The sequence below is a fragment of the Pagrus pagrus genome (assembly GCF_965226575.1).
Source record: "Pagrus pagrus genome assembly, chromosome: 5".
In the NCBI taxonomy this organism is placed as follows: Eukaryota; Metazoa; Chordata; class Actinopteri; order Spariformes; family Sparidae; genus Pagrus; species Pagrus pagrus.
The window spans coordinates 21,634,912-21,656,703 of record NC_140189.1 but is presented as its reverse complement, the minus strand read 5'-3'; the positions used below and the strand labels follow the sequence as shown (position 1 = coordinate 21,656,703).

At 41.0% G+C, this 21,792-nt stretch overlaps 1 protein-coding gene across 1 annotated transcript; it reads right to left on the bottom strand.

Moving 5' to 3' along the window:
- Positions 1 to 1,724: 1,724 nt before the first annotated feature.
- Positions 1,725 to 21,725, bottom strand: ccnjl (cyclin J-like). The gene is made up of 6 exons (XM_084353862.1): positions 21,463 to 21,725; positions 20,664 to 20,771; positions 15,845 to 16,055; positions 6,314 to 6,613; positions 6,058 to 6,217; positions 1,725 to 5,560 (listed from the first exon to the last, which is right to left on the bottom strand). Exons 2-6 carry the CDS (start codon positions 20,739 to 20,741, stop codon positions 5,035 to 5,037), a joined length of 1,275 nt encoding a protein of 424 aa, XP_084209988.1. The 5' UTR covers positions 20,742 to 20,771; positions 21,463 to 21,725; the 3' UTR covers positions 1,725 to 5,034.
- Between the last annotated feature and the right edge of the window lie 67 nt (positions 21,726 to 21,792).

Sequence of the window (21,792 nt, the reverse complement as noted above, 5' to 3'; positions counted from 1 at the left end):
TTTTAGCCTTTTCTTATCTAACTTAATGTTAATTAAAGATGTGTGAGCTGGTATGATTAGGAATTTGCACATGTGCCACATTTGTGACTCAGGAGAAAATTACCAAACAACTCCTCGGTTTCATGATAAATAAATATTCTGCTGTTTGAGAGAACAGAGCTGTGATTTAAAACTTCCACAGTCCACTGTACTGTGTCCGACATGAGGAAGGCGGCCAATTTGCAAGCATTGTATAGGAGTATAATGTCTTATGTGTGTGAGAGAGCCCCGGCACTGAATAGATTTCTATATATCAAAATGTTGTCAAACACAGACCGCTGTGACTGAGCCGAGGAGGCGGAATGAAGATGCAGATGAGAGACTGAACTTGTGTCTCAGATGCTGAATATTAACTTTGTCTGTGGTTAGAAAAGTAGTTCTGCTCATGGATTAACTATTCCACCCATGGTGATGAGTGTGGGTATGACAGATTACATGCTTTTCTTTTGACTTCAAACTCAAACTGTGCTTCAGTCAGTGGTGGAAAAAGTACGAACATCCTTTACTTTAGTAAAAGTAGCAACAACACAGAATAAGGTTTGAACTCTGCAGTACAAAGAGTCCGCCAGTGTCTACATTTACTTGTTGTGGTGTCATTTCTTGGAGTATCTTCAAATGCGTCATATCACGAGTATTGAAATAATGTCACAAATTAAAATAATTATTTTTATTTAGTTTATTGATGGATTTTTATTATTTATGACTGAAACATATTTTTGTAGCTGGTGTAGGTGGAACTCAGTTTAACAATCTTCAATGCTGTTGGGCAGTTTAATCTGGATACGTGCAGCATATCTTATACACTCCTTGTATGTTTTTTATACACTTATGTGTAAAAATGGACTTAAAGTATTTTAATTATGTAAACTTGTTTTGTATTAATAATGTAAAACATTATACAGTTTGCATCTAATTCTACTACATAAGTTCAATGTAAAGGGTCACACGTAGTGCAAAGCTTTTCTATCATGTCGACCAAATGTGCATAAATAAAAAATCTAGTTGTGTGATTTATTAAAGGTGTGCTTTGTAGTTTTGAAAAATTTAATTCAAACCCAGAAAGGTAATATTTACAAAATGAATAAGGTAATAATACAAACTCAGATATATTTACTTGATGAATATCTTTCCTTAACTGATTAAACAAGAACTGGAACTCAATCAATAAAGATTTTTCTCTTCCAATTAAAATTTCTTCCCCAAAACCACATAGTGCACCTTTAACCAACTTTTAAATGCATTACTTAACTGAATAAACACACAAGGTTTTTGTATTATGCAAGTCTAAATTAATTCAATTTCATCAGACCAAGTATAATTTATTTATGTTGACTCGACATGATAGAAAAACTTTGCATTAAAGGAGGCCTTTTACATTTAACTCCTCTGATAAAATTCGATGGAAAATACACACAAAACTGTATTTAAGTAAAGTCCTTCAGTAAATGTAGCTACTGTCCACCACTGGCTTTAGTTTGGTGGTTCTCCACTGTTTAAATGAATAATGTGTTGCACTGACAGCATGTGGTCACAGCTGGAGGACTGTGTGTGGGCTTCACACTGGAGCTGCTGCATTGACTTCCTACCGATACTGATAAATGCAGTGGAAAGCATCCGTTCCCTTAAAGCTGCAGGCAGGCACTACTTCTGTCATGCCTCCTGTGAAGAAACACAGCCCTCAGAAACTCAGTTCATGTGTGTGTTTATTTTTCCATGGCACATTTTGATAAAAGAATTCCTTCTATCAGTCCGTGTCACATAAACCAAGACTACAAATTGGTACAAAATAATAGAAAAATATAAATTGGAAGTTTGTGGTGTTGTTTCATCACGATCACATTAGACAAAGTGTTGTTTGGTGTGAGTGACATCAGCACCTTTCACAAGAGGGAAAAATGCAGGGTAAATCTCAGCTAACAGCTAAAAGACAAAATCATTCAGTAATATCTATCACTCGAAGGAGGTGGCTGCAATATGCAACATATTCATTGTGTTCAGAGCCCACTGCTCTCTAGAGGAGATCAAGCTACAGCAAGTCAAATCACACAATAATCAAAAATAAGTTACAAAAGATGAACCAGTGGTGTACACGAGACAGTGATGGCTGTGGTCAGTTTCAACAGAAAAACAACATATTGCACCATTGACGCCTCAGTGAGAAGTTGCTCATGAATTATGAGGAAAAGTTGAACTCTAAAAGTAAAAAAGAAGTCTAGTTCACACCAACAGCATTCATCGGAGAACCACAAACAGCTTTAACTAAAATACACTGAAAGGGAATGTAATAAAAACATAACAAAACTGTACATAAAGTTAAAACAAAAAGGCATAGTATCTGAGTTCATATCACTGAGAAGCACAATGACACGCCCTGCTCAGAGGTGGGAAAACAAACATCGATTGGTGATTCATGACTGTAATAGTCTAAGTGTTGCAGTTTCACAAGGCTTCATGTAGTGTTATCTGAGAAATGCACACGTCTTACTGAGAATTTTAGGTTCACAGCTCAAGCATGGCAACTGCTGAGGACGTGGCCCAACATGGTTAGATGTCCAATGTCCACAGCAGAACAGTTTGAAGCGTCAAGTCAGAACTTAAATTACACACAAAATTCAGATTCAGGTGAGAAATGGCAACCAAGTCAAGCTTACTGAGGGGCTTTTAGTTTCAGTTCAGTCATCTCAGAAGTTGGGGTCCACAGCAGAGCTACGTGATTAGCAGATGAATCGATTAGTGGATGTACAGAAAAGTCATCTTTTTCAATTTTCTTTTTTTTTTTTTTTTAAAACAAAAATGCCCCAAATTCTCTGGTTCCAGCTTCTCAAATGTGACAATTTGCTGCTTTTCTTTGTCATAAATGCTCAAGAATTGAATATCTTTGGGTTTTGGACTGCTGGCCATGTAAAGCAAACCATTTAAACATATCACCATGAGCTGTGGGAAACTATTAACAGACATTTTTCACTATTTCTCTGTCAATTTTATGTTTTTATAAAAATAATTAATTGGGGAAAATAATTCCTGCAGCCCTAATTCAGCCACAGTTCAGTACAGACAACACCCCAGGATCCACAGTCATTTAAAAAGGTCCAGTATGTAGGATTTAGGGGGATATATTGGCAGAAAGGGAATATAATGTTCATAGTTGTGTTTGCATTAGTGTTTAATCACCTGAAAATAAGAATCGTTGTGTTTTTGTTACCTTAAAATGAGCCTGCCACTGGATCTAGGGAGAGCCTTTCATGCCCACTGTAAGAGAGGGTGAGATGAGTTGACTGCAATCTGCTCCCTCATGGCTAGATGCCACTAAATTATATACACTGGACCTTTAAAGTATCACCATGGTAACTAGTGGGCAACATTTGTGACCAACACTGGGAATCTGGACGTGTTTAGAGTTAAACAGGAAGTGGAAGATTGGGCATTGCAGCTTTAGAAATCTTGGAAGCAATTACCGCCGACTGGCTACAGATGTTTGTGTGTGAGACCAGTGACCACGAGGTTGTTCCACTACGATGCAAACCGACTGTTTGATGCATTCAGTTACTGACTTGTAAGCAGAGTACGGTCCAGTGATGAAGAAGGGGAATATTCCAGCCCCTGAGATGCTGCATTAGCATCCACTTTAAAGCATAAAAGCACAGAATAATGAGAAGGCTGCTAGTTTCAGCCTTGAAACCTGAGCCTGAATACAGTTTCTATAATCAGGTACAAAAAAACTATAATTAGTAAATGATGTGTTTCTAAGCTGGTATAAAAAGCTACACTACATCAAACAAATAAAACAACAAAAAAAATCAAGCTCAAGAAAAAAAAAAGGAGTCATCATAAATAAAAGCTATGGCATGTTTCAATGGCATCATATTCAAGTAATCTTGTTCAAGTCCCTGATACTTAGTGGTTCATGTAAACATTGGAGTCAGTAACACAGACACAGAACCATCAGTTCATTAGAAGGCAGCAGCAATTCATATGTACAATACAAAACCGACGTCCATGTCTCCTTCACCGTGCTGGTCCAGTCACATCAGTTTGTGTTAAAATCTTTGAGTGGTGCCGGAGACTGAAATTAAAACTTTAGTACGACAAAGCCTGAAGCTGCCAGCCAGGTGTGTGACGGCTCTGCCACGAGGCTCGACTTTGGAGATGGGAGAGAAGAGATGACGAGGACAAAGGGAAAAAAAAAAAAGACACCGCAGGCTTGTTTGAACTGCGGACTTCACCTGCTGTGCTCAAAACAGTGAATTCTTCGTCCCCTCTGAGGGCTGATGTGGTGAGGAATTCCCAGAGGGGCCCTTCAGCTCCAACAGAGAATACAAAAGTCAGATCAATGTTCGCCGACTTTCAGGAAACGCAACAAAAAAAACTGACCTACAACAGCCTCTGTGCTACCTGCCAAGTCAGCGACAAGCATCTTTTTCTTCTTCCATCTCTCTCAAATGTTGGCTCAAGAAATAATAACTGCCAATTTTTCCTCTCTAAAATGGGTTACATTTTTTGGATTACAAATATTTAAAAAAAAAAATGATGTTGAGCAGCAAGATATCCTTATCACAGATACTTTTTGTTCTGTGCACTTCTAAAATTGGCTCAGCTTTCACTCAACTGAGAACAGGCACTGAATGAGGTGGGTGTTCAGTGATCACACTGCTGCTTTCATCTCATTCACAGTGATGACAGTCTCATAATAACACAGATTTATAAAACCAGTTCAGAATACATTTCTTGCAATGCCTCAGTTTTTCACACGGGTCTGCGGAGCATTTGTCACGTGAGTGTGATGATTTCCACTGGGTCGATCTTGCCTTTAGACCTCTGTTTGCGTTTGAGGCGTCTCTGTGAGAGGGACGGGGGAGCTGGACAAGCTGATGATGTTGCGGAGCTGACGGAGAGAGAGAGGAGATCTGTAAAAGGATATTTTGGGGTAGGGATTTGGGACGGAAGCATAGCAGTGCACTCCCGCATGGGTTTGTGTTCCCTCTCCGTCTCCTGGCGTCACCTGTCAAAGCAGCCGGCTGTGAAAGTGTGATGAGCCCCCAGGTAACTCCCGCTGTAGGCCATACTCAGACAGTGACGTGGCTCTCCAGCAAGGGCCATCTGAACAGAAATGGGACCCTGGAGCGGCAGCGCACGAGCACCCGGCTGGAGACCAGAGGTGAGGCTTGGGTAGGAGGGAAACCCACCCCCGGGAGTCATGGAATGAGCCCCAGTAAGGAGACCCATCCTGTGGCTCTGAAGGAAGTCCTGAGACATGTTCACCACAGGCCCCAAAGCCTGGGAGTCAGCTAGCACTTGCAGCTGGGAGAGGGACGGGGAATGCTGGGAAAGATGTGGAAAGCCATCCGGCTGAAAGAGCAGCTGTGGTGTGGAGGTGGTGGAGGAGGAGGAGGATGAGGCTGGTCTCTGGATGGCTGACACTGGAGAGAGGTGGGAGGTCTGGGGCTGAGACTGTAGAGAGGAGGGTCGGTGAGGAGGAGTGGATTTGGTCTTGTTGGCCTCTTTAACGTCATTGTCATGAGCACTGTGGAAAGGAAAGGTACACATAAATAAAGATTTCAAATAAATCCACACTTAAGACAGAGAGCAGAGTGTTAGACTGAAAGCCTCATCTTTTACTCTGCTGCTCACATAAATTCATTAGCATCAGTCTGTAACAAGCCTTTTTACTCCCACACAATTATTGTGAACATGTGCAAACAATTACATTTAGACAGATGCACACAAATAATCACAGTCACCCGCGAGCCAAGAAATGTGCGTATTTATTACAGCTGTGAGGCTATCAGCTAGGATTATCAGATGGACAAGCTTAGTCGGATGATGCATACAACATCATAAGCCAGTCAAAGGCTTCTTAAAACCAAAACCATGGCAACCATAAATACAGAAAGGCAGGGACCTTGATGCCATCTAACTTAAGATGCTCAGTATACTTCAAGAGGCTCATCTGATAGCTGGGCTTTCTTTAAGATCTTTTTTCTTTACTTGAGTGTGTGTGAGTGTGTGCGTGTTCCTTACAGCAACATGAGTTCAATGCACTGAGTGAGGTGGTCCCAGCTGTAGCCTGTTAGCAGATGCAGCGCAGTCGTCCAGCTTGGGGAAATCTGAAGGCAAATACGAGACGCCGCCACACACGCAGAAGCAACCTGGGATGGTCGGAAACTCAGGAAGGCATGATCTAGAAGAACACAGAAAAAGAGTTTCATAATTTCTTTGATCAAACATATACCATGAGCTAAACAAAGTCCAGTACATCTTCCTCCTCTTAACCCACCTTGCAGTGAGACTTCCAGGAAGTAGTGAGTGTATTTGTCCATGAAGGCCTTGGTCTTGGAGAGGGAGGAGAGGGGCCAGCCGTTGTAGAGGTCGCCCTCCTGCACCGAGGCATGGAGGTAGTAGTCAATAAAGTGGGCGGGTGTGGGCATGCACAGATTCCAGCCAAAGGTCTCCAGCAGCAGAAGCTCCATTTTGATCAGATCCTTCTTGTTGAGAACCAAGTTCAGGCTGCACATGAAGCCCAGAGAGTTAAGCTGCTCCAGTTTGGGAACCCGGTCCTCCTTCTCCTCAAATTTACCTGGAAAGAAAAGTAATAAGGAACAGTGTTTAATAAATACCCCACAGCCACATTTGTCATTTTATAAATACAGACCAACCATACTCAACATTTTTGTTCATCACAAACCGTTAAATTCCTGGATTTGGTTACATTATAGGCTGAAAACCCTTTGATGTGTATCAAAGCAGTACTTCTGTTTTTCACAATAATACAAAAACACATTATCCCACAAAAATGCAAATTTAACAGGGAAACAATCATATTGGTTGAGAAACAGATGCATCTGAAACAAATTTGACAAACAATTAATCATTTGCATTTATCAATTAAAAATGGCATACATCCCATTACGGCTGCAACTAAAGACTGTTTTCATTGTTGATTAATCGGTTGATTATTTTCCAGATTAATGTAGGAAAACTGAAAAATGTTGATCCGTGTTTCCCCAAGCTCATGAGTACATCCTTAAATGTTCATTAAAAAAATAACAAATACATCAATTACCTTTAAAAAGATGGGGCACCATTTCAACAGAAAATGTGGCCTTGTTCATTGTGCGAAAGAAGGATTATTAATTGCATTCTCTGAGTATCACAATGAATATCATCATCCGCAGCCACATGGAGAATGTTTATGGTCAGCCCTAAAGACACTTACTCGAGCTTCAACAAAACCTGACAAGTGTCTGCTAAGCATTAGCAATTAAGCTGACTATTGCTGAACATCTGGCTGTAAAGCTGAGCTTCAACACTAATAGGGAAGCGTCACTATAGGCTTACAGAGTGTGGGGCACTTAGTGTGGATTATATAAGCCTCACGCTTTCTATGAAAAAGCCAGTCAGCTCGATCTCTAATATTTCTGTCCCTCTCACTCGCTACAGACCCTCGCAGACATTACAGCAGAGCCATTATGGCGAGCCCCCTCCCCATCCCAAGACATCCTTCTTTCCATGGCAACAGCCTGAGGCCCCCAGGGTCCATGTGACCAATGAAGAGGGGCAATTCTGCCTTTAATCCAAGGGTCCAACAGGCCTCCTCTGCTCAAACTTTAAAGAATGAGGGCGAGGGGGTGTCAGGTTTCCCTCTGGAGCATGTGCCTTAGCTACTCACAGCTTTCAGTAGGAAGATGTGGGGACACATAGAAAACATACAATGAAACTGAAAGGCAGCCAAAATTATAGCTCGAACAATACTGGAGTTTTGAGGTCGATATCAATATTTGCAAATACAATAATGATATGTGGACCAATTTACAGGTGTTTTATAAAAAAGAATGACAATTTCTGATTCTGGCATCACTTTAAGTGCCCCCTTTTAGCAACATTTAATTAATGGTTTATCAAAGCAATAGCGGATATATTTGTTGATTATGTATTTGTACATAAAAATGAGACCTTCCCCGCCTCTCTCAATAGCCTACACAAGCCTGTGGATGATTTGTTTAAGTTGTTTAGGTTGTTAATCCCACAACAGTCCAAAGGATGTGACTTTATGCATGTTCTTGAGTGCCTCAGCTCAGTGCCTCTCCCCGGTCCACTAACAGAGTAAAAAACCGTGGCAAACGTTAGTTTAGAAACAGAGTCTGCCATCATAAACTAACGACTGACTTCCAGCACAAAACAAAAGTTCCACAGAGCCTCTTTAAAGTGTTAACTTCAATAAAGAGCTCTTTTTTTTTTTTTTTTTACTGATATGTGGTGAGTGGGAGAGTTCAAAAACAAGCTATGTAATGGCAACAACTTCTAAATGACTGGAAAAATTCTCTGGCACTGCTGCACTCATACTTCTTGTTTTTATCAGCAAACATATATGCCAGCACTCATGTCTGCAATAAGCTAACACTGACAGATACACTGGCCTGACTGACTTATTTAGCTCTAGCTCTAAAATTTCTCTAGCTTTACCCAGAATTATTCTTTATTTAAAGAAAGTATGCTTAGTATGAGACTAAGTATAAGAATACATTTGCACACACTTTGCCATTCAGTTGCTGCTTGGTATTGCATCCTCTGGCTAGGTTATCAAGTTATTTCAAATATGCATCCATCTGGAAATTTTAACCTTCTGTTGGGCTAAATCTTGGCCTCTAATCTAAAACCATGGCAACCAAACATTAAAAACAAGGGCTTTATTGACCAGTTAGAAGTGGACGACAATTGACTATAGTGCCACAGCTATTGTGGTTGTCTTTCAAGGACCTCATTTACCTCTTTAAACCCACGTCTCAGGGAGTGGGGTGTCTTTCTACCAAGTGCGAGTTTTACCACTGATGTTGTCACCGACCATTAAGCAGGGCAGGAGAGAGGAAGAGGGAGGGAATGAGAGGATGAGGAGAGGGGGGTCTGCAGCCCGACAGGCCACGGGGGTAATTAGCAGAGAGGCAATAATGGCAACTCTCCAACAGAACAGGAAGCACTATGAAGCAGAGCTGTTTACACCCACCACGATCGTTCCACCGCCTCGTCCACACTTGCCCCATTCTCTCACCCTCATATCCTCTTGATTAGGACTGTCTGTTGCTAGACTGCTATGTCCACACAGACGCTGCCATAAAAAGCCATCAATGCCCCCAATCTCCTCACAAGCCCAGCCTCTTTGATCTTACGAAAGACACCACACAAGTCAATTTCATCATTGTGCTCTGTCATTACTCTTCTGTGGGTGACTGGGCACATGAGAGACACGAGATGCCCAAAAGGTTTAAAAACAAAAAACAAAGCAACTTCAGAGGGACCTACAGAAGTACAGTATGATTGGAGCCACAAACTGGTTGCATTTAATGAATAAAGGGATGACTCCTGAGTATATTACAGTCTGTATGACAAAACAGTGGTTTCATTCATTTCAATGAGTTGGCACAGCAGGGGTGCAGCCACAGGGTAGCAAAAACAGTTGATCCAGTTTCTACTTTATCTGCAGTAAAATCCACCATCATCAAGCAACAGAGGCAGGTATCCTTTGAAGTGCTGATTACGGCTAGGGATAACTATCATTTACCTATTTGATTGATTCATTGTTTGATCTAAGGCCAAGTCCACACTTACATGAGTAATTTTGGAAATGTTTTTAAAAAAAGAAAAAAATCTCCATCCATACAAGTGGAAGATAAATAAAATAAGATTTATTTTTGGGAAGGTTTATTTTATTTTGTAGATTACTTTATTTATTTTCTGGTTTGTTAAAACAACTGGCATCATTTCATGAATGACTATTTAATTTATTATATTGTATTCTCTTATTTAAGTTACAAACTACATAGTGTGCTGCACCTTGCCTATACTGTAAGGGATGGTTAAGCTCATGAGTGATATGAAGACTGTCAAGTGATGTATCACCTTGGTCAGTGTTGATTAAACTGATGAAGTTACAGATGAGAAGTTGTCCCCTTGTTTAACTTACCCACTGCCTAGTTCAACTCATTACACCAGTGTTGAAAATGCTGAGAATGTATATCCCATGTCCTTTCACATACACTTCGCATGTGCAGGCTGTTATAAACAGGAAGCAAATTGTTAGGGTGAAAAAAAAGGATTTGTTTTTAAAGCGTCATTACAAGCAGATGTACAGGAAGTGAAAATACAAGCTACTATTACCCGAGTTACTATTCAGACGAGGAAATATCTGATTCATTAATACGTATACAAGACTACAAATCTGACCAAGAATTAAATGTCAACTGTTAAAACTTAATGTTACAGACACACAGCATACCCCACTGGACAATCCAAACCATTAAAGTGCACATACCAATCCGAAAACATTGTAGTAAAACATTCAACTGTTTTATTTTTGCCTCACAAGTCGCACATCTGAAACAACTTGTTTTAGATGATGAGCCATAAACTGGACTTCCTTATTTGTATGTCATCTTCTCACGGATACCCTGTAAAGACATGCCAAGACTAATGCAGCCCCCTGTACCGTTTTACTGTGTGAATGTGGCCTGAAAGAGATGGTGCATTCCTCTCTTGCGAGTTCAGTCTACCTGGAATGCAGGCGGCTAAATGATCCTATCTTTAGGCAGCGATGTGGGAAGAAACAGTGATGAAGAGAAAAAAACAGACTTCCTTTTCTTCTACACAACTATGTTTCCGTACACTGCAACCTCTTCTTTCTCATAGCACCCACAGGTGATGGTGATGATGATGATGAGAAAAGGTCAGGTTAACAGGGGAAAGTTAAAGGTCGGGGGTTAGGGAGAGGTAAGGCCGGGATGCAAGGCCTCCCCCCAGGTGTGCTGTTTGGGAAAGAGGTGGAGGTGGAGGTGGGGGTGGGGAGAAGTTTCGAGTGATAGGGCTGTTTGGAAACCTGAGAGCTGTATTCTCACACAAAGAAAGGCCTCTGTTTCTGTTGCTCTTCACACTGCAGACATCATGTAATTCTAGTGCATTTCCATCGGTCCTCGTAGTAGTTAAGTTCCTCTATAAGAAATGTAAAGCCACATTTGCACAGCAGGAACTTTCCGCAGAGACTAGGAAACTTTGGGGGAACTCAGCAGGTTTCCACCACAGGGACGAGGATCTAAATTAAGTTCTGGGGACATTATTTTAGTTTGGATACTTTGGTTGGAAACGTGGCTTAAGGTGACCAAATGAACTATGCACTATGCACAAATCCCTAAACCGCTATTAGAAATTAAGCAGTTGCAGAAATCAGATATGTTGGGGAGGATATGGATCACACATTTGTGAATATCAAATCATAACTGTGTGTAATTTCTCTGGAAGTGAGATGGAAAAATGACATATTTGGTTAAAATACAATGATGAGCCACTGAAAAAACTATTACAAAGAACTCGGAGACAATAGCTCCCCCGTTTATCATCATTTCATCAGCAGTTTATCACTTTTAAAGATATCTTCCATGAAGAAAAAACTTGCACATATCGTCTACAAGAAGCACATCTGGAAGCAGAGCTACAAATGAATCCATCAACAAGACTGCCTGTATGATGGAAATCATGTGGATATATTGAACTGTGTTCAAGTTATCTACCGTCTCCTATTATTTAATGTTGACAATCTCTTGCCAATAAAGATTGAAGATTTAAAGCGATCTTCATTTCTTCCTCCTTCTCCACTTCTTTTTCTCCTTGACTTGACAGCCATGGAGGAATTTCCTCTGCTCTTTAAACCCTTTTTATTAGCTGGTTCATCTTTCATTGGGAGTGTGAAATTGGTCACTGCTCCATCACAGAATCTCCATGTTGCCACCCCTGGCCCCGCCAGCTCTCACAATGTAGGCCTCAGCCGACCTTTGACCCCTGATGCTAATGCCTGGGTGACCAAGGAGAATCCTAGAAACCCAGCCGCCTTGTGTATCCATGTATGTATGTGTGTGTGGTGCGTTTAAGGGGATCCATCGACTGAAGATGTAAAGCACCTTGCAGTATGGGTGATGAGGGCTGACAGAGGGAGTGTGTGGGCAAACGGAGCCTCAGGCGTTACACAACAAAACACAAAATATAATTAAATTCTAACATTTGCACTTGCATATGAACAAAAAAAGTGTACTGGTGCTTTTGTAGCATCTGATAATAATGAATAATATTAACTTTTCCAAACCCATCTGTACATCTTTACATAATTCATTTAATTACAAGAGCCCCACCATTCCATCAGAATTATTGTCAAACCTCTGAGAGGGGATAAAGGGGGAAGTGGGTTCCCTATTAATCTACATTTCAGGGCCCCCTGCTGAGTGGTTCAGTTCTAACATGTCCCATTTTGCAGGCCGCCACCTCTACCTCCCTTTCTGCCCTGTTTAACATCAGCAGCCGACCTGCCTTTGAAGTACCGCTCCCCTCGTTTCCCAACCCCCCAGGGATGTGGGGCTGCTTTTTACTGGCCAGCCTGTCCCGGGACTGGCTCTCTCTGCCTGTCCCTGACAAGGTGAGAGAACGAGGAGGAAACAGAGCCGCCAGCGAAAGGTAAAAGGACACCACCAGAGCCCAGTTGCTTAAATGGTTATGTGGCAGTAAAGCAGTGCCCTTTCAGTAGGAAATTCTCTAATGGATTACACTCCAATGTGAATTTTAATTAGATAATCAAAAAAAAAGTCCATAGGTTTATCCAAAGGTTGCCACAGCGACCATCTCCTCATTTAGCAAAAACCATACACACTCAGACAAACACACGTCTGCACACACTACAACCTCCACCCCTCAGTCTCTGCTCCCCTCCCCCTCTCTGGAAAGGGTCTGGCTGCCTGGCTGGCTGTCCTGCTTGCATTTGACGGGCTTTTGTTTGAGGCCTGGCTCGGAGAGCATATGGCAGGTGCCCCTCAGCACACAGTTCCACCCCACCCCCGGGCTCCAAGGCCTATGTAAGTGCACTGTGCAGTCAATATGACTAACCTTCTTGTGCATTTCACAGGATGCTCTTTTTTTGTTTTTTTTGTTTAGGCAATGAATCCGGTTCAGTGAACAAAATAGATTAAATCCAGTTTCAACAAAACTTGCAGCAGAGACCCACCACAAAACAGATCACAAGAGCATCCACAAAAAAGTCAAAGTCAAACAGAAACTTAACAAAATATATAAACAGAGCATTGAACAAAAGAAATCTAACATTCTTGTACTGGCTGGCAGCAGAGGCACATCAATGATGTCATTTACCATAACAAATAGCTGCAGTATGCAGAGCTGTGACTTCAGGGACCAGGATCTGCCAGGAAGACTGATGTGATCCCTGCAGGACTTCATGGAATGAAACACAAAAGAAACTTAAGTTTGAGGAAGCTGACTAGTTTTTCAGTGGAATTGAGTGTATACACAAACGGTCTCCACTGAAATTCACATTAAATTACACTGGATTTTGGGTTCTTTGAGTAATTGGATTTTCTGGAATGGGATGAAGTCTCTAAATAAGTGCCTAACAGTCAATAACACTCAATCCCTATGGGTTTAAAAAACTGACCATAATCTTACTCCTGCAAATGAAGAAGAGCTCATCCTTGAACAAACACATGCACACACAAGCACCCACAAAAACACACACACAATAGAGTAACAGGATTAAGCAGTGACTACTGAGAGGCACAAAAGAGCTAGCGATTAATTAACCGGGTGCGGAAGCCAGGAACATTTTAAGAAAGACAATGTATGTGCTTGTTAAAGGCAGGCAGAGGGACCTGGGGAGGCTGTTCAATAACTAGGCCAGATTCCAAAGCACCTCAGGACAGATAAAAACCCAAGACAACTTTGAATCAAACGCCCTTTCAAGCCTTCATCAATCATGGCAGAGACTCCCTAGAGTCCTGGAGGAGTCAGAGGCAGAGGAGCAGAGAGGAGAGAGTGTGACTAACAGAGAGCCACAATCAGAAGATTCAATAAAAAACCTCATTAATCTATTAGAGAATAGAAAAAGAACCGCTGTCCAGGTTGGCTTGATAATATTTATATCACTCGTGCGCAAACTCTCAAAGCTATTCTTGGATTCTCAGGAGATTGCTTTTAAATAAAACCTCTTTCAAGTCTCATATTCAAATTTATCCCACCACAGAAACCACTCTGATTGCAAAGATGGCTTGTGTGTGACTACACACTCACACACACACACACACAGAGCCCTCCCAAATGAGCAGGCCCTGTTCCAGACTCCCACTTTGACGGCATCATTAGTCTAATTACCCATGATGCCAAGGGCTGCATTAATGTACAGAAAACCTCACAGTCTGTTAATCACCAGACAGACACAGAGACACTAATAACTACCACACATCCTGCACCGTGCATCAGCAGGGGAAGAATGATTATCACACCTGCTTTACTAAAGATACACAAAGAGACCCAATTTTACATTTCACAGCAGAAAAGCATGTTGGTTACTAGTCATCATCAAAATACATCATCAGATCACTCACTCCTGCAGAAACACAGACAGCTTGAGGAAGAAAGGGGGTACAAGCAGAGAATAACATGAGTAAGAGTAACAAAAATTGATTTACAGCATGCACATGGTAGAGTTATTTGGTAGTTCATCCTCAAAACGGAAAATAATAAAAAATAGTGCCCCCTTTTCTATCCATTCAACCATTCAATCTCTCAATAATCTAACTAATTTATAGTTTGAGTTTTGATTTTCATTTTTTAAAATGGTTCAGTAATTTCCTGAAACCTGGCTGGTCACTGTAGATTTTAGCAAACATTACTCAAACTGGAGAAAATGTGTTGGGGACTATTTTCAGCTGTGGATTAAAATACATTTAGTGCTCAAGTCAGTATTTACAGCAGTATCACATTCCATGTGTGACTGTCTCAAAATAAACTACAGATGTTCATGTAAAGAAAGAACATGTCACCCAGTTTACTTGTGTGGCCTTGAGACAACAATGAAGCTCTAAGGCACAGAGGAATAAGCTACATCTGGCTTTGGATACAGGAAGTACTTGTTAGTAGGACCAATCTATTATTGTTGGTTTTGGTCTTTTGTGGGATTTCATAAGTAAAATATAGAACGTCATTATAATTATCCTTTAGGTATAAAAACATAAGCTGATCACAGAGAAAGATGCCAAAGGAAAATAAACCTGAAGACAAAATTGTAGTATGGGTATTAGAGAAAAGCTGTCCTCTGCAACCATTCAATGACAGAGTTAAAAAAAAAAAAAAAAAACTAAATCTCACACCTGTGATTAGAGGGCATTTTGACCTCAGTAGGTGCGATATTAGTACATGTCAAACTGACTGAATGGGACTAAAGTAACAGCAGCAGCCTCAGACATGTTAGCACAGCCAGGATTCAAAGACATACAACATTTTCTTCAGAGACAAACAAAATCCCCAACAGTTTCTCCTTAAACAATGGCACAGTCATCCCACCACAATGGCAACCTTGTTTTTTCTTTTCAAACCAGCGTTGTAGCTACAGTTAACTGTCATTACAGCCTATCAGATCAGTCTGAAAAGTGGAGGTGGAGGAAAAAATACCACTATGGTCTCTTGAGTGTAACTCAAATTAGCCTTGTTGCAGGAAGTGTTTCACCTTGTGCCATCTGTGCATAAACCACAGTCACAGTATTTCCCTTAACACAGAAGATTTGCAGTGTAGCTCCTCTGCATCAACAGATCAAGTCAACATACAGTGCTTTTCAAGATAGAACACAAAACCTAATCTTAGTTTAGAAGTAGTTTCCAAAACATCAATTTAAACCAAGTCTTGAGAGGAAAATCAAAGATGTTCCTGTCAAGCAAAAAGCTACCTAAAGCATAAAACAATCAAGTAGATGGAATTAATGAAAGATCTTACTAGCTAGGAGCAGACATGAGAGGGCGATGACATAGAGCTGCTTGACAGCCACATCGTAGTGGTCCATGAACAAGTCCAGCAGGTAGACGGCCAGGTGGCGTGCTGTAGGACATAGCTGGTAGCGATTACTCAGGATGGCCAACAAGTCTGCAAAGTACCGTCGCATGCCAATCTGCGGGGAGTGGGCCCGGTAGACCGGCAGCTTCAGCTCCTGGAGAGGGAGAAGAGAAGAGGGATGAGGGGGGATATAAACGACGGGGGGTGTGAGGAGCAGCAGAGGAGCAGGGTGGCCAGGAAGAAGCCGTGGAGAAACACGGGGGTTGCAAGGAATATGCATAATAATAGTGAGCCATGCATGTCTCCTGCTGACTGGGTTTTTCTGCTGACAGGAGAGCTGCTGTGCGTCTAAAATACTCACACCAAGAATAAAACTCAATTTACCATCAGAAATTCTTGATTATGTTTCAGCCTCATTTCAATTTCATCTAATTCACCGTCGCAGCAGAGAGCAGGAGCTAATATGGGTCATTGCAGGGGTCTTAGAGCAAAGAACTGAGGGTCTGTGTGTAAGTGTGTGTGTGGTTGGGGGGGGGGGGCATGGTTCCTCCAGCGGAGGTTGAGTAGTAGATAGGATTAGGTTTCACCCCTAGCACATCTCCTATTCATGTTCAATTAGCTGCATGTGTTTCAAAGTGGAAGGAAGATACTCGGGGGCATTAGCATTCAATCAGCCTCGGGTATCTTTACAATCAGCAACAGAAAACTGGAGAGCAAAAGGCTCCGGTTTCAAAATCTGCCTCAGAGGAACAAACAAAAAAACATGTAGTAGTGCATGTAAAAAACTAACAGCAGTGGTACTTGCTCTGTATCTAAGCTGCTTAAATCAAAAAAACATTTTATTTGTTGTTTTTTAGCTCTTTGTGAGTCTGAGTAAAAACAAGGGCTTTTGATTTGGATTTAATAAGAGATTTGGGATTGGTGCATTAATCTCCTTAAGTTCAAACTGCGAGGGGTCCTTATATTAGAGGAGAAATACAGAAACATCCACATCATGTCGGGACTGTTGTTTAGGAACATTCCTGACCTGAAGCTGGCTTCAACAGCCCCATTGTGGCTTTAAGGCTCTGTATTTATCAGAAGAACGCATGATTCAGTCAGTACTTAGAAAAACACAGGGTTCAGCTGTAAAGGGTGAAATTCAAGCACTTTTCGAGCACTTTCAAGGTCCCTAAACAAAAACAATTAAACCTTTACACTGTTATAAATGCAACTGCGAAAAATAAAGTTTACAGAATTCCTTTACACCCACAGCAATCAATGTATATCATCACTTTGTTTTTGTTTTTTTACAAGCTGCTCATAGTGTGTTTGGTTTTTGATTACTTAAATGTTCACCAATTTCAATGTAGACAGGATTGTGTCATGTAAAATCTTAAAAGATTTTTTGTTAACATGAGTGATTGTGTAGATAACACACCGGATCATGTTGAAAATCAAGCGTTTCCAAGAGTATACACGAAATCAAGCACATTATTTATCTTGAAAACTGTCCGAATTTTCCAAACTTTCAAGACTTTGTACAAACCCTGAAAACACATTATGCTGTGAGGGCACAATGTACCAACACTGTCAGACAAAATGTCAACTTTTTATTTTTAGCTGAACTAAAACAACAGTGATGCTCAGTCTGACACTTCAATGGAATCCAAAAATAAACAGTAACAGCCACCCTCCTCCCAAATCCACATACAGCCACTCCACCCCCGGTGCCACAACTACCCATACCACCCAATCCTCCCCAAACTCTCCTCTCCTCCCACTGCTTCAGCCTCTGCCTCTGGTCCATCTGTCTGTCTGGGGGTACAAGGGCAGCAGGAGAATGGGGGTGGATGTGAAGGGGGGAGAGGCTGCCTGAGTCTGGAGGGGCTACGGGGGGGTTGTGTGGGGTGGAGAGGTGCCTTTGTGGGGGACCCGCACCATAATTAAGGATTCCACAGCTGCCTCCGCCTGATTTGCATGTCTGATAATTTGCCACATGCTACACACCACAGCTATCTCCCACATCAGGGCATTACCGCTGCAGCAAACGTCATTAAGGCTGGGTGAGACGGTGGGGGAGCAGGCGCCATGTAGGAAATCTGAACACTGTGAAGGCCTTTTTACACGCAGCTCTGACACTGGTTTCACCGTTCTTTACCAGTACAAATTTTACTGTGCTTTCAGTTTACCCCGCGTCTGTGAAACATACACCCCCCAGTCATCAAGAGTTTTTAGCGCTGTAAAGCGTTTTATAGCAGTCTGCTCCTTTAAAACAGAAAATGTAAGGACTGAAAATGACAATTGTTTTTATTTTCAATTAACCTCTAAAATGTTTTAGATTAGTTGATCAGTACATAAAATATAAACCAAATATAAAAAATTCCTCTTACATTGTCAGAGTCCAATCAATAACTCAATGGAAAGACAATTATTCTGCAATATTTTGTGATAATCAACTGATTATATAATTATCATCAATTAATTTCGGTCAGGACAACAACAGGGTAAATATAAAGCACACAAGAAACATCTCAGTATTTTTAACTCCATCCTGTGATCTTAGTAAACAAATTACTTTGTATTAGATATTAGTGATGGCTGCTGTTTCTATGCTGCCTAACTAATATATATATTTTATTGTTATTTTTTAATATTTTCATTCCAAGCGTTTTCTTATTATTGTAGGTCGACTTAGTTACTGTTACCAAAATAAAGATGTCTATCCAAATCATTTAAGTTGTCTTTCAAGCAAAAGTGCCAATTTCCTTTCAATTGAATTACCAACTAATCAAATATGCTGTGTTAAAGCATTAGAAATACCCCGATAGGATCTGACAGTGCTGCAAGTTATAGCACCTTAAATACAAATATTTCAGTCATCAGCACAATTCACCACGAGAAGCAAATGTAAGCTCATGTTTGAGAAAAATCAAGCCTTTATTCCTCTGAGGAATCAAAAGATTGTTTTCCTGGAAAAACTTGCAGTATCTTTATGTATTGTGAGTAGAGCTACAACAATTATCTATCAACAGTATCAACAGTTATTAATCTGCAGCTATTTTAATAAAGATCAATTAATGGTTAAAGTCATTTGCTGGGCAAATTAAACGAGCTATCAAAATAGATAATCTTGGGTTTTAACACATACATCGTTCAATTAATCATGAAAATAATTGTCAGTGTAATCGATCATAAAACAGTTAGCTCAGCCCTAAATTTGAGATACACGGTCAAAAGTATCTAACAGTATGTTGTCTGCTACAGGTGCCTTGAATAAAGCAATCAAATCTAATCTGTTCATATTAAAATAAAAGAGCTAACACTTCTCAGTTCACTAGCAGATATTTCTAACTTTGCAGTGCTGCAATGATACACTATATACTGCGGTAAGCAACTTGCTTGGGAATTCACCAGAAATGCTGATATAGGACAATCAAACCTAACATTAGACAGACCATATCTCTCTCATTATAGTATATGAGAAAAGAGTGGGTGTGTCGTTTAGTTTCCCGCTCTGCGTACAGATTTTAAGGCTAATTGACAGCTCACTGTGAGTCAGACATTGTGCAGCATGAGTAAACCTGTGTGTAAACGAATGACTCATTATAAAAGGCTCACAAACATATGATTCACAGTCTGATGTACACTTCAGTCCTCACTTTACACATGCATACAGTGCATGTTCAGGCACCTGATATCTAAAACCAGATCTGTATTCAGCTCCCTCAGCGTGAAGCTGGCAGCAGAGTCCCAGCTCCAACATGCCAGTCAAGTGACAGATGTCTCCATTAAAGTGACACATGGGAAGAAATATGATCACGCGTCGAGGTTAATTAAGACATTCTCAATTAATGAGCCTTAACTCCACCATGTAATCTAATTTAGATCATGTTTAAATAGACAACAGGACCATGTAATTATATTTTCTCCCTAACTTTCAGTACATTGTCTGGTGTATAATGTGCTTAGATGCTGCTGTGGAATATCAACACTGGTCTGTTGGTTAAGACTAGAGCCCAACCGTTACTCCTTCATGGGAGCCACAGCTGATATTGGGGAGTAAATATTCTGATATCCATATATCAGCCACTTCAAACACATTTCTTTTGCAATGATCCCTCAAAAGGTTATCAAACATCTGTGACAAAAATGTTTAATGGAGGCAGGATACTCCACAAACAATCTTTATTATCCCGAATTACATTAATGCACTGAAAAAGTAAACTTCAACAGGAGTTCAATAATTATGAATTACCAAGACATCTTTTCTCTTAAAAGATGTAATTTTTTTTATATATTGGCGCATATCAGACAGCCAATTCTGATACATTTGTGATGGGCCAAAATCAGCAGATAACATCAGCCAACCGATAAATCAGTGAGGCTCTAGCTAAGACTGTCTTATTCCTGGGTCATGATTATTTCCATAACTGCTGAATTTTATTGAGCTGTAATAAAGTTATCTTGCTCAAAATAACAATCTGATCGATAAAATGTAAAAAAGAAAAAGTGTAAATCCCATCAAAATGTCTCTCACTCATCTACAGATTAATTAATGACTGCAGTACTTTTATTCTTGATTGATTGTTTGGTCATTAAAATGTCCTAGATGTCCCAAGCTTTTCTAACACCAAATGATATTCTTAGGTTGTTGGAGGATGGAAAAAGCTACACAGACTTTGAAGGATTTTCAATGTAAATATCACGCTTTGTGAAACAGACACAACCAGCAAGTCGGCACCAGTTTCCTAGCATGTTAAAGAAATGAGAACAGACTCACCTTGATGCGGAGGGATTGATGGATATCTGCAGCTAGCTGTCCTTTCCACCAATGCAACTCCCTCTCCATCTTTCCCATCCAGAGGAGACTTTAAGAATCAAGTTTTACCTGCCGAGACAGATGTGTGCAAAGTTCAAACACCTGGAGAAGTGACATGCTGACTCAAAAGTAGTGAGGATAACTAGAAAATGTATAGTTTTCAAACAGGATGCTCACAGAGAAAACAATCTGGCACACGGGAAGGATCTATTTAAGTTATTCTACAAAATTGCTCATTGAAATGAATGTAGGAATTTATTAATTAAAGGCTTGTGTTTGTACTGGCAAGAAAAGTAGTAATGTTTTTTACCAAAACGACTCTATTTCGCAAAGTTTTTGAACACCTAGCTAACCCCACAGCAGTGGTCGCTCTGCCCGTATAGGCCATTTTCTCTGCTCGGGAATTTAAATGGCTCTGTTAAATGCCCGCTCGACCACGCTGTAGGTCAAACGGATAAAAAACAGCCTTTCGGTAATGTCACTCATTTGTAACGTGGTTGTTCAGTGTGAGGACATTATTACTAACAAACCCCACACTTTGGTTGTCATTCAAAACGCGTTCGCACCACGAGACAGCGGCCAAACAGTGAGGCTACACAAGTTAACTGCCCACCCAGCTCAGAAATACTCGTTTAAAAAAACACGAAAACAACACGCTGTGGTGAAACTAAACACCTCCACGCAGACACGGCTGATATCTTCAACACGGCCGCACACTGGTGAACTTTTCATCTCGGTGGTTAGTACATGTGCCACTCACCGCTCCGACGGGAATGCCCCCCAGACCCCTTTGTCTCAGTCCGACATCCTGAACGAGAGAACTCCTCTTCGGCTCAACTTTGAGAAAAAGACCTCCTTTTTTTCGGTGAAAACACAACGCTCAAATCCGCCGACAAGTTCACGAAAACACCTGCCACCTCCAGACACCGGCAACAGGCGTTTGGTCGCGCCGTTTTCCTCCAACTGTTCACACTTTTCCGAGAGGTTTCGCTCGGCCGTCTTCTCTCCGGTGGCTCCGCGGTAACAAAAGTAACCTCCTCGGCTGCACCAGCTGCTGCTGTTGCGGCTCGTGCGCTCGACGTGAAGGTCC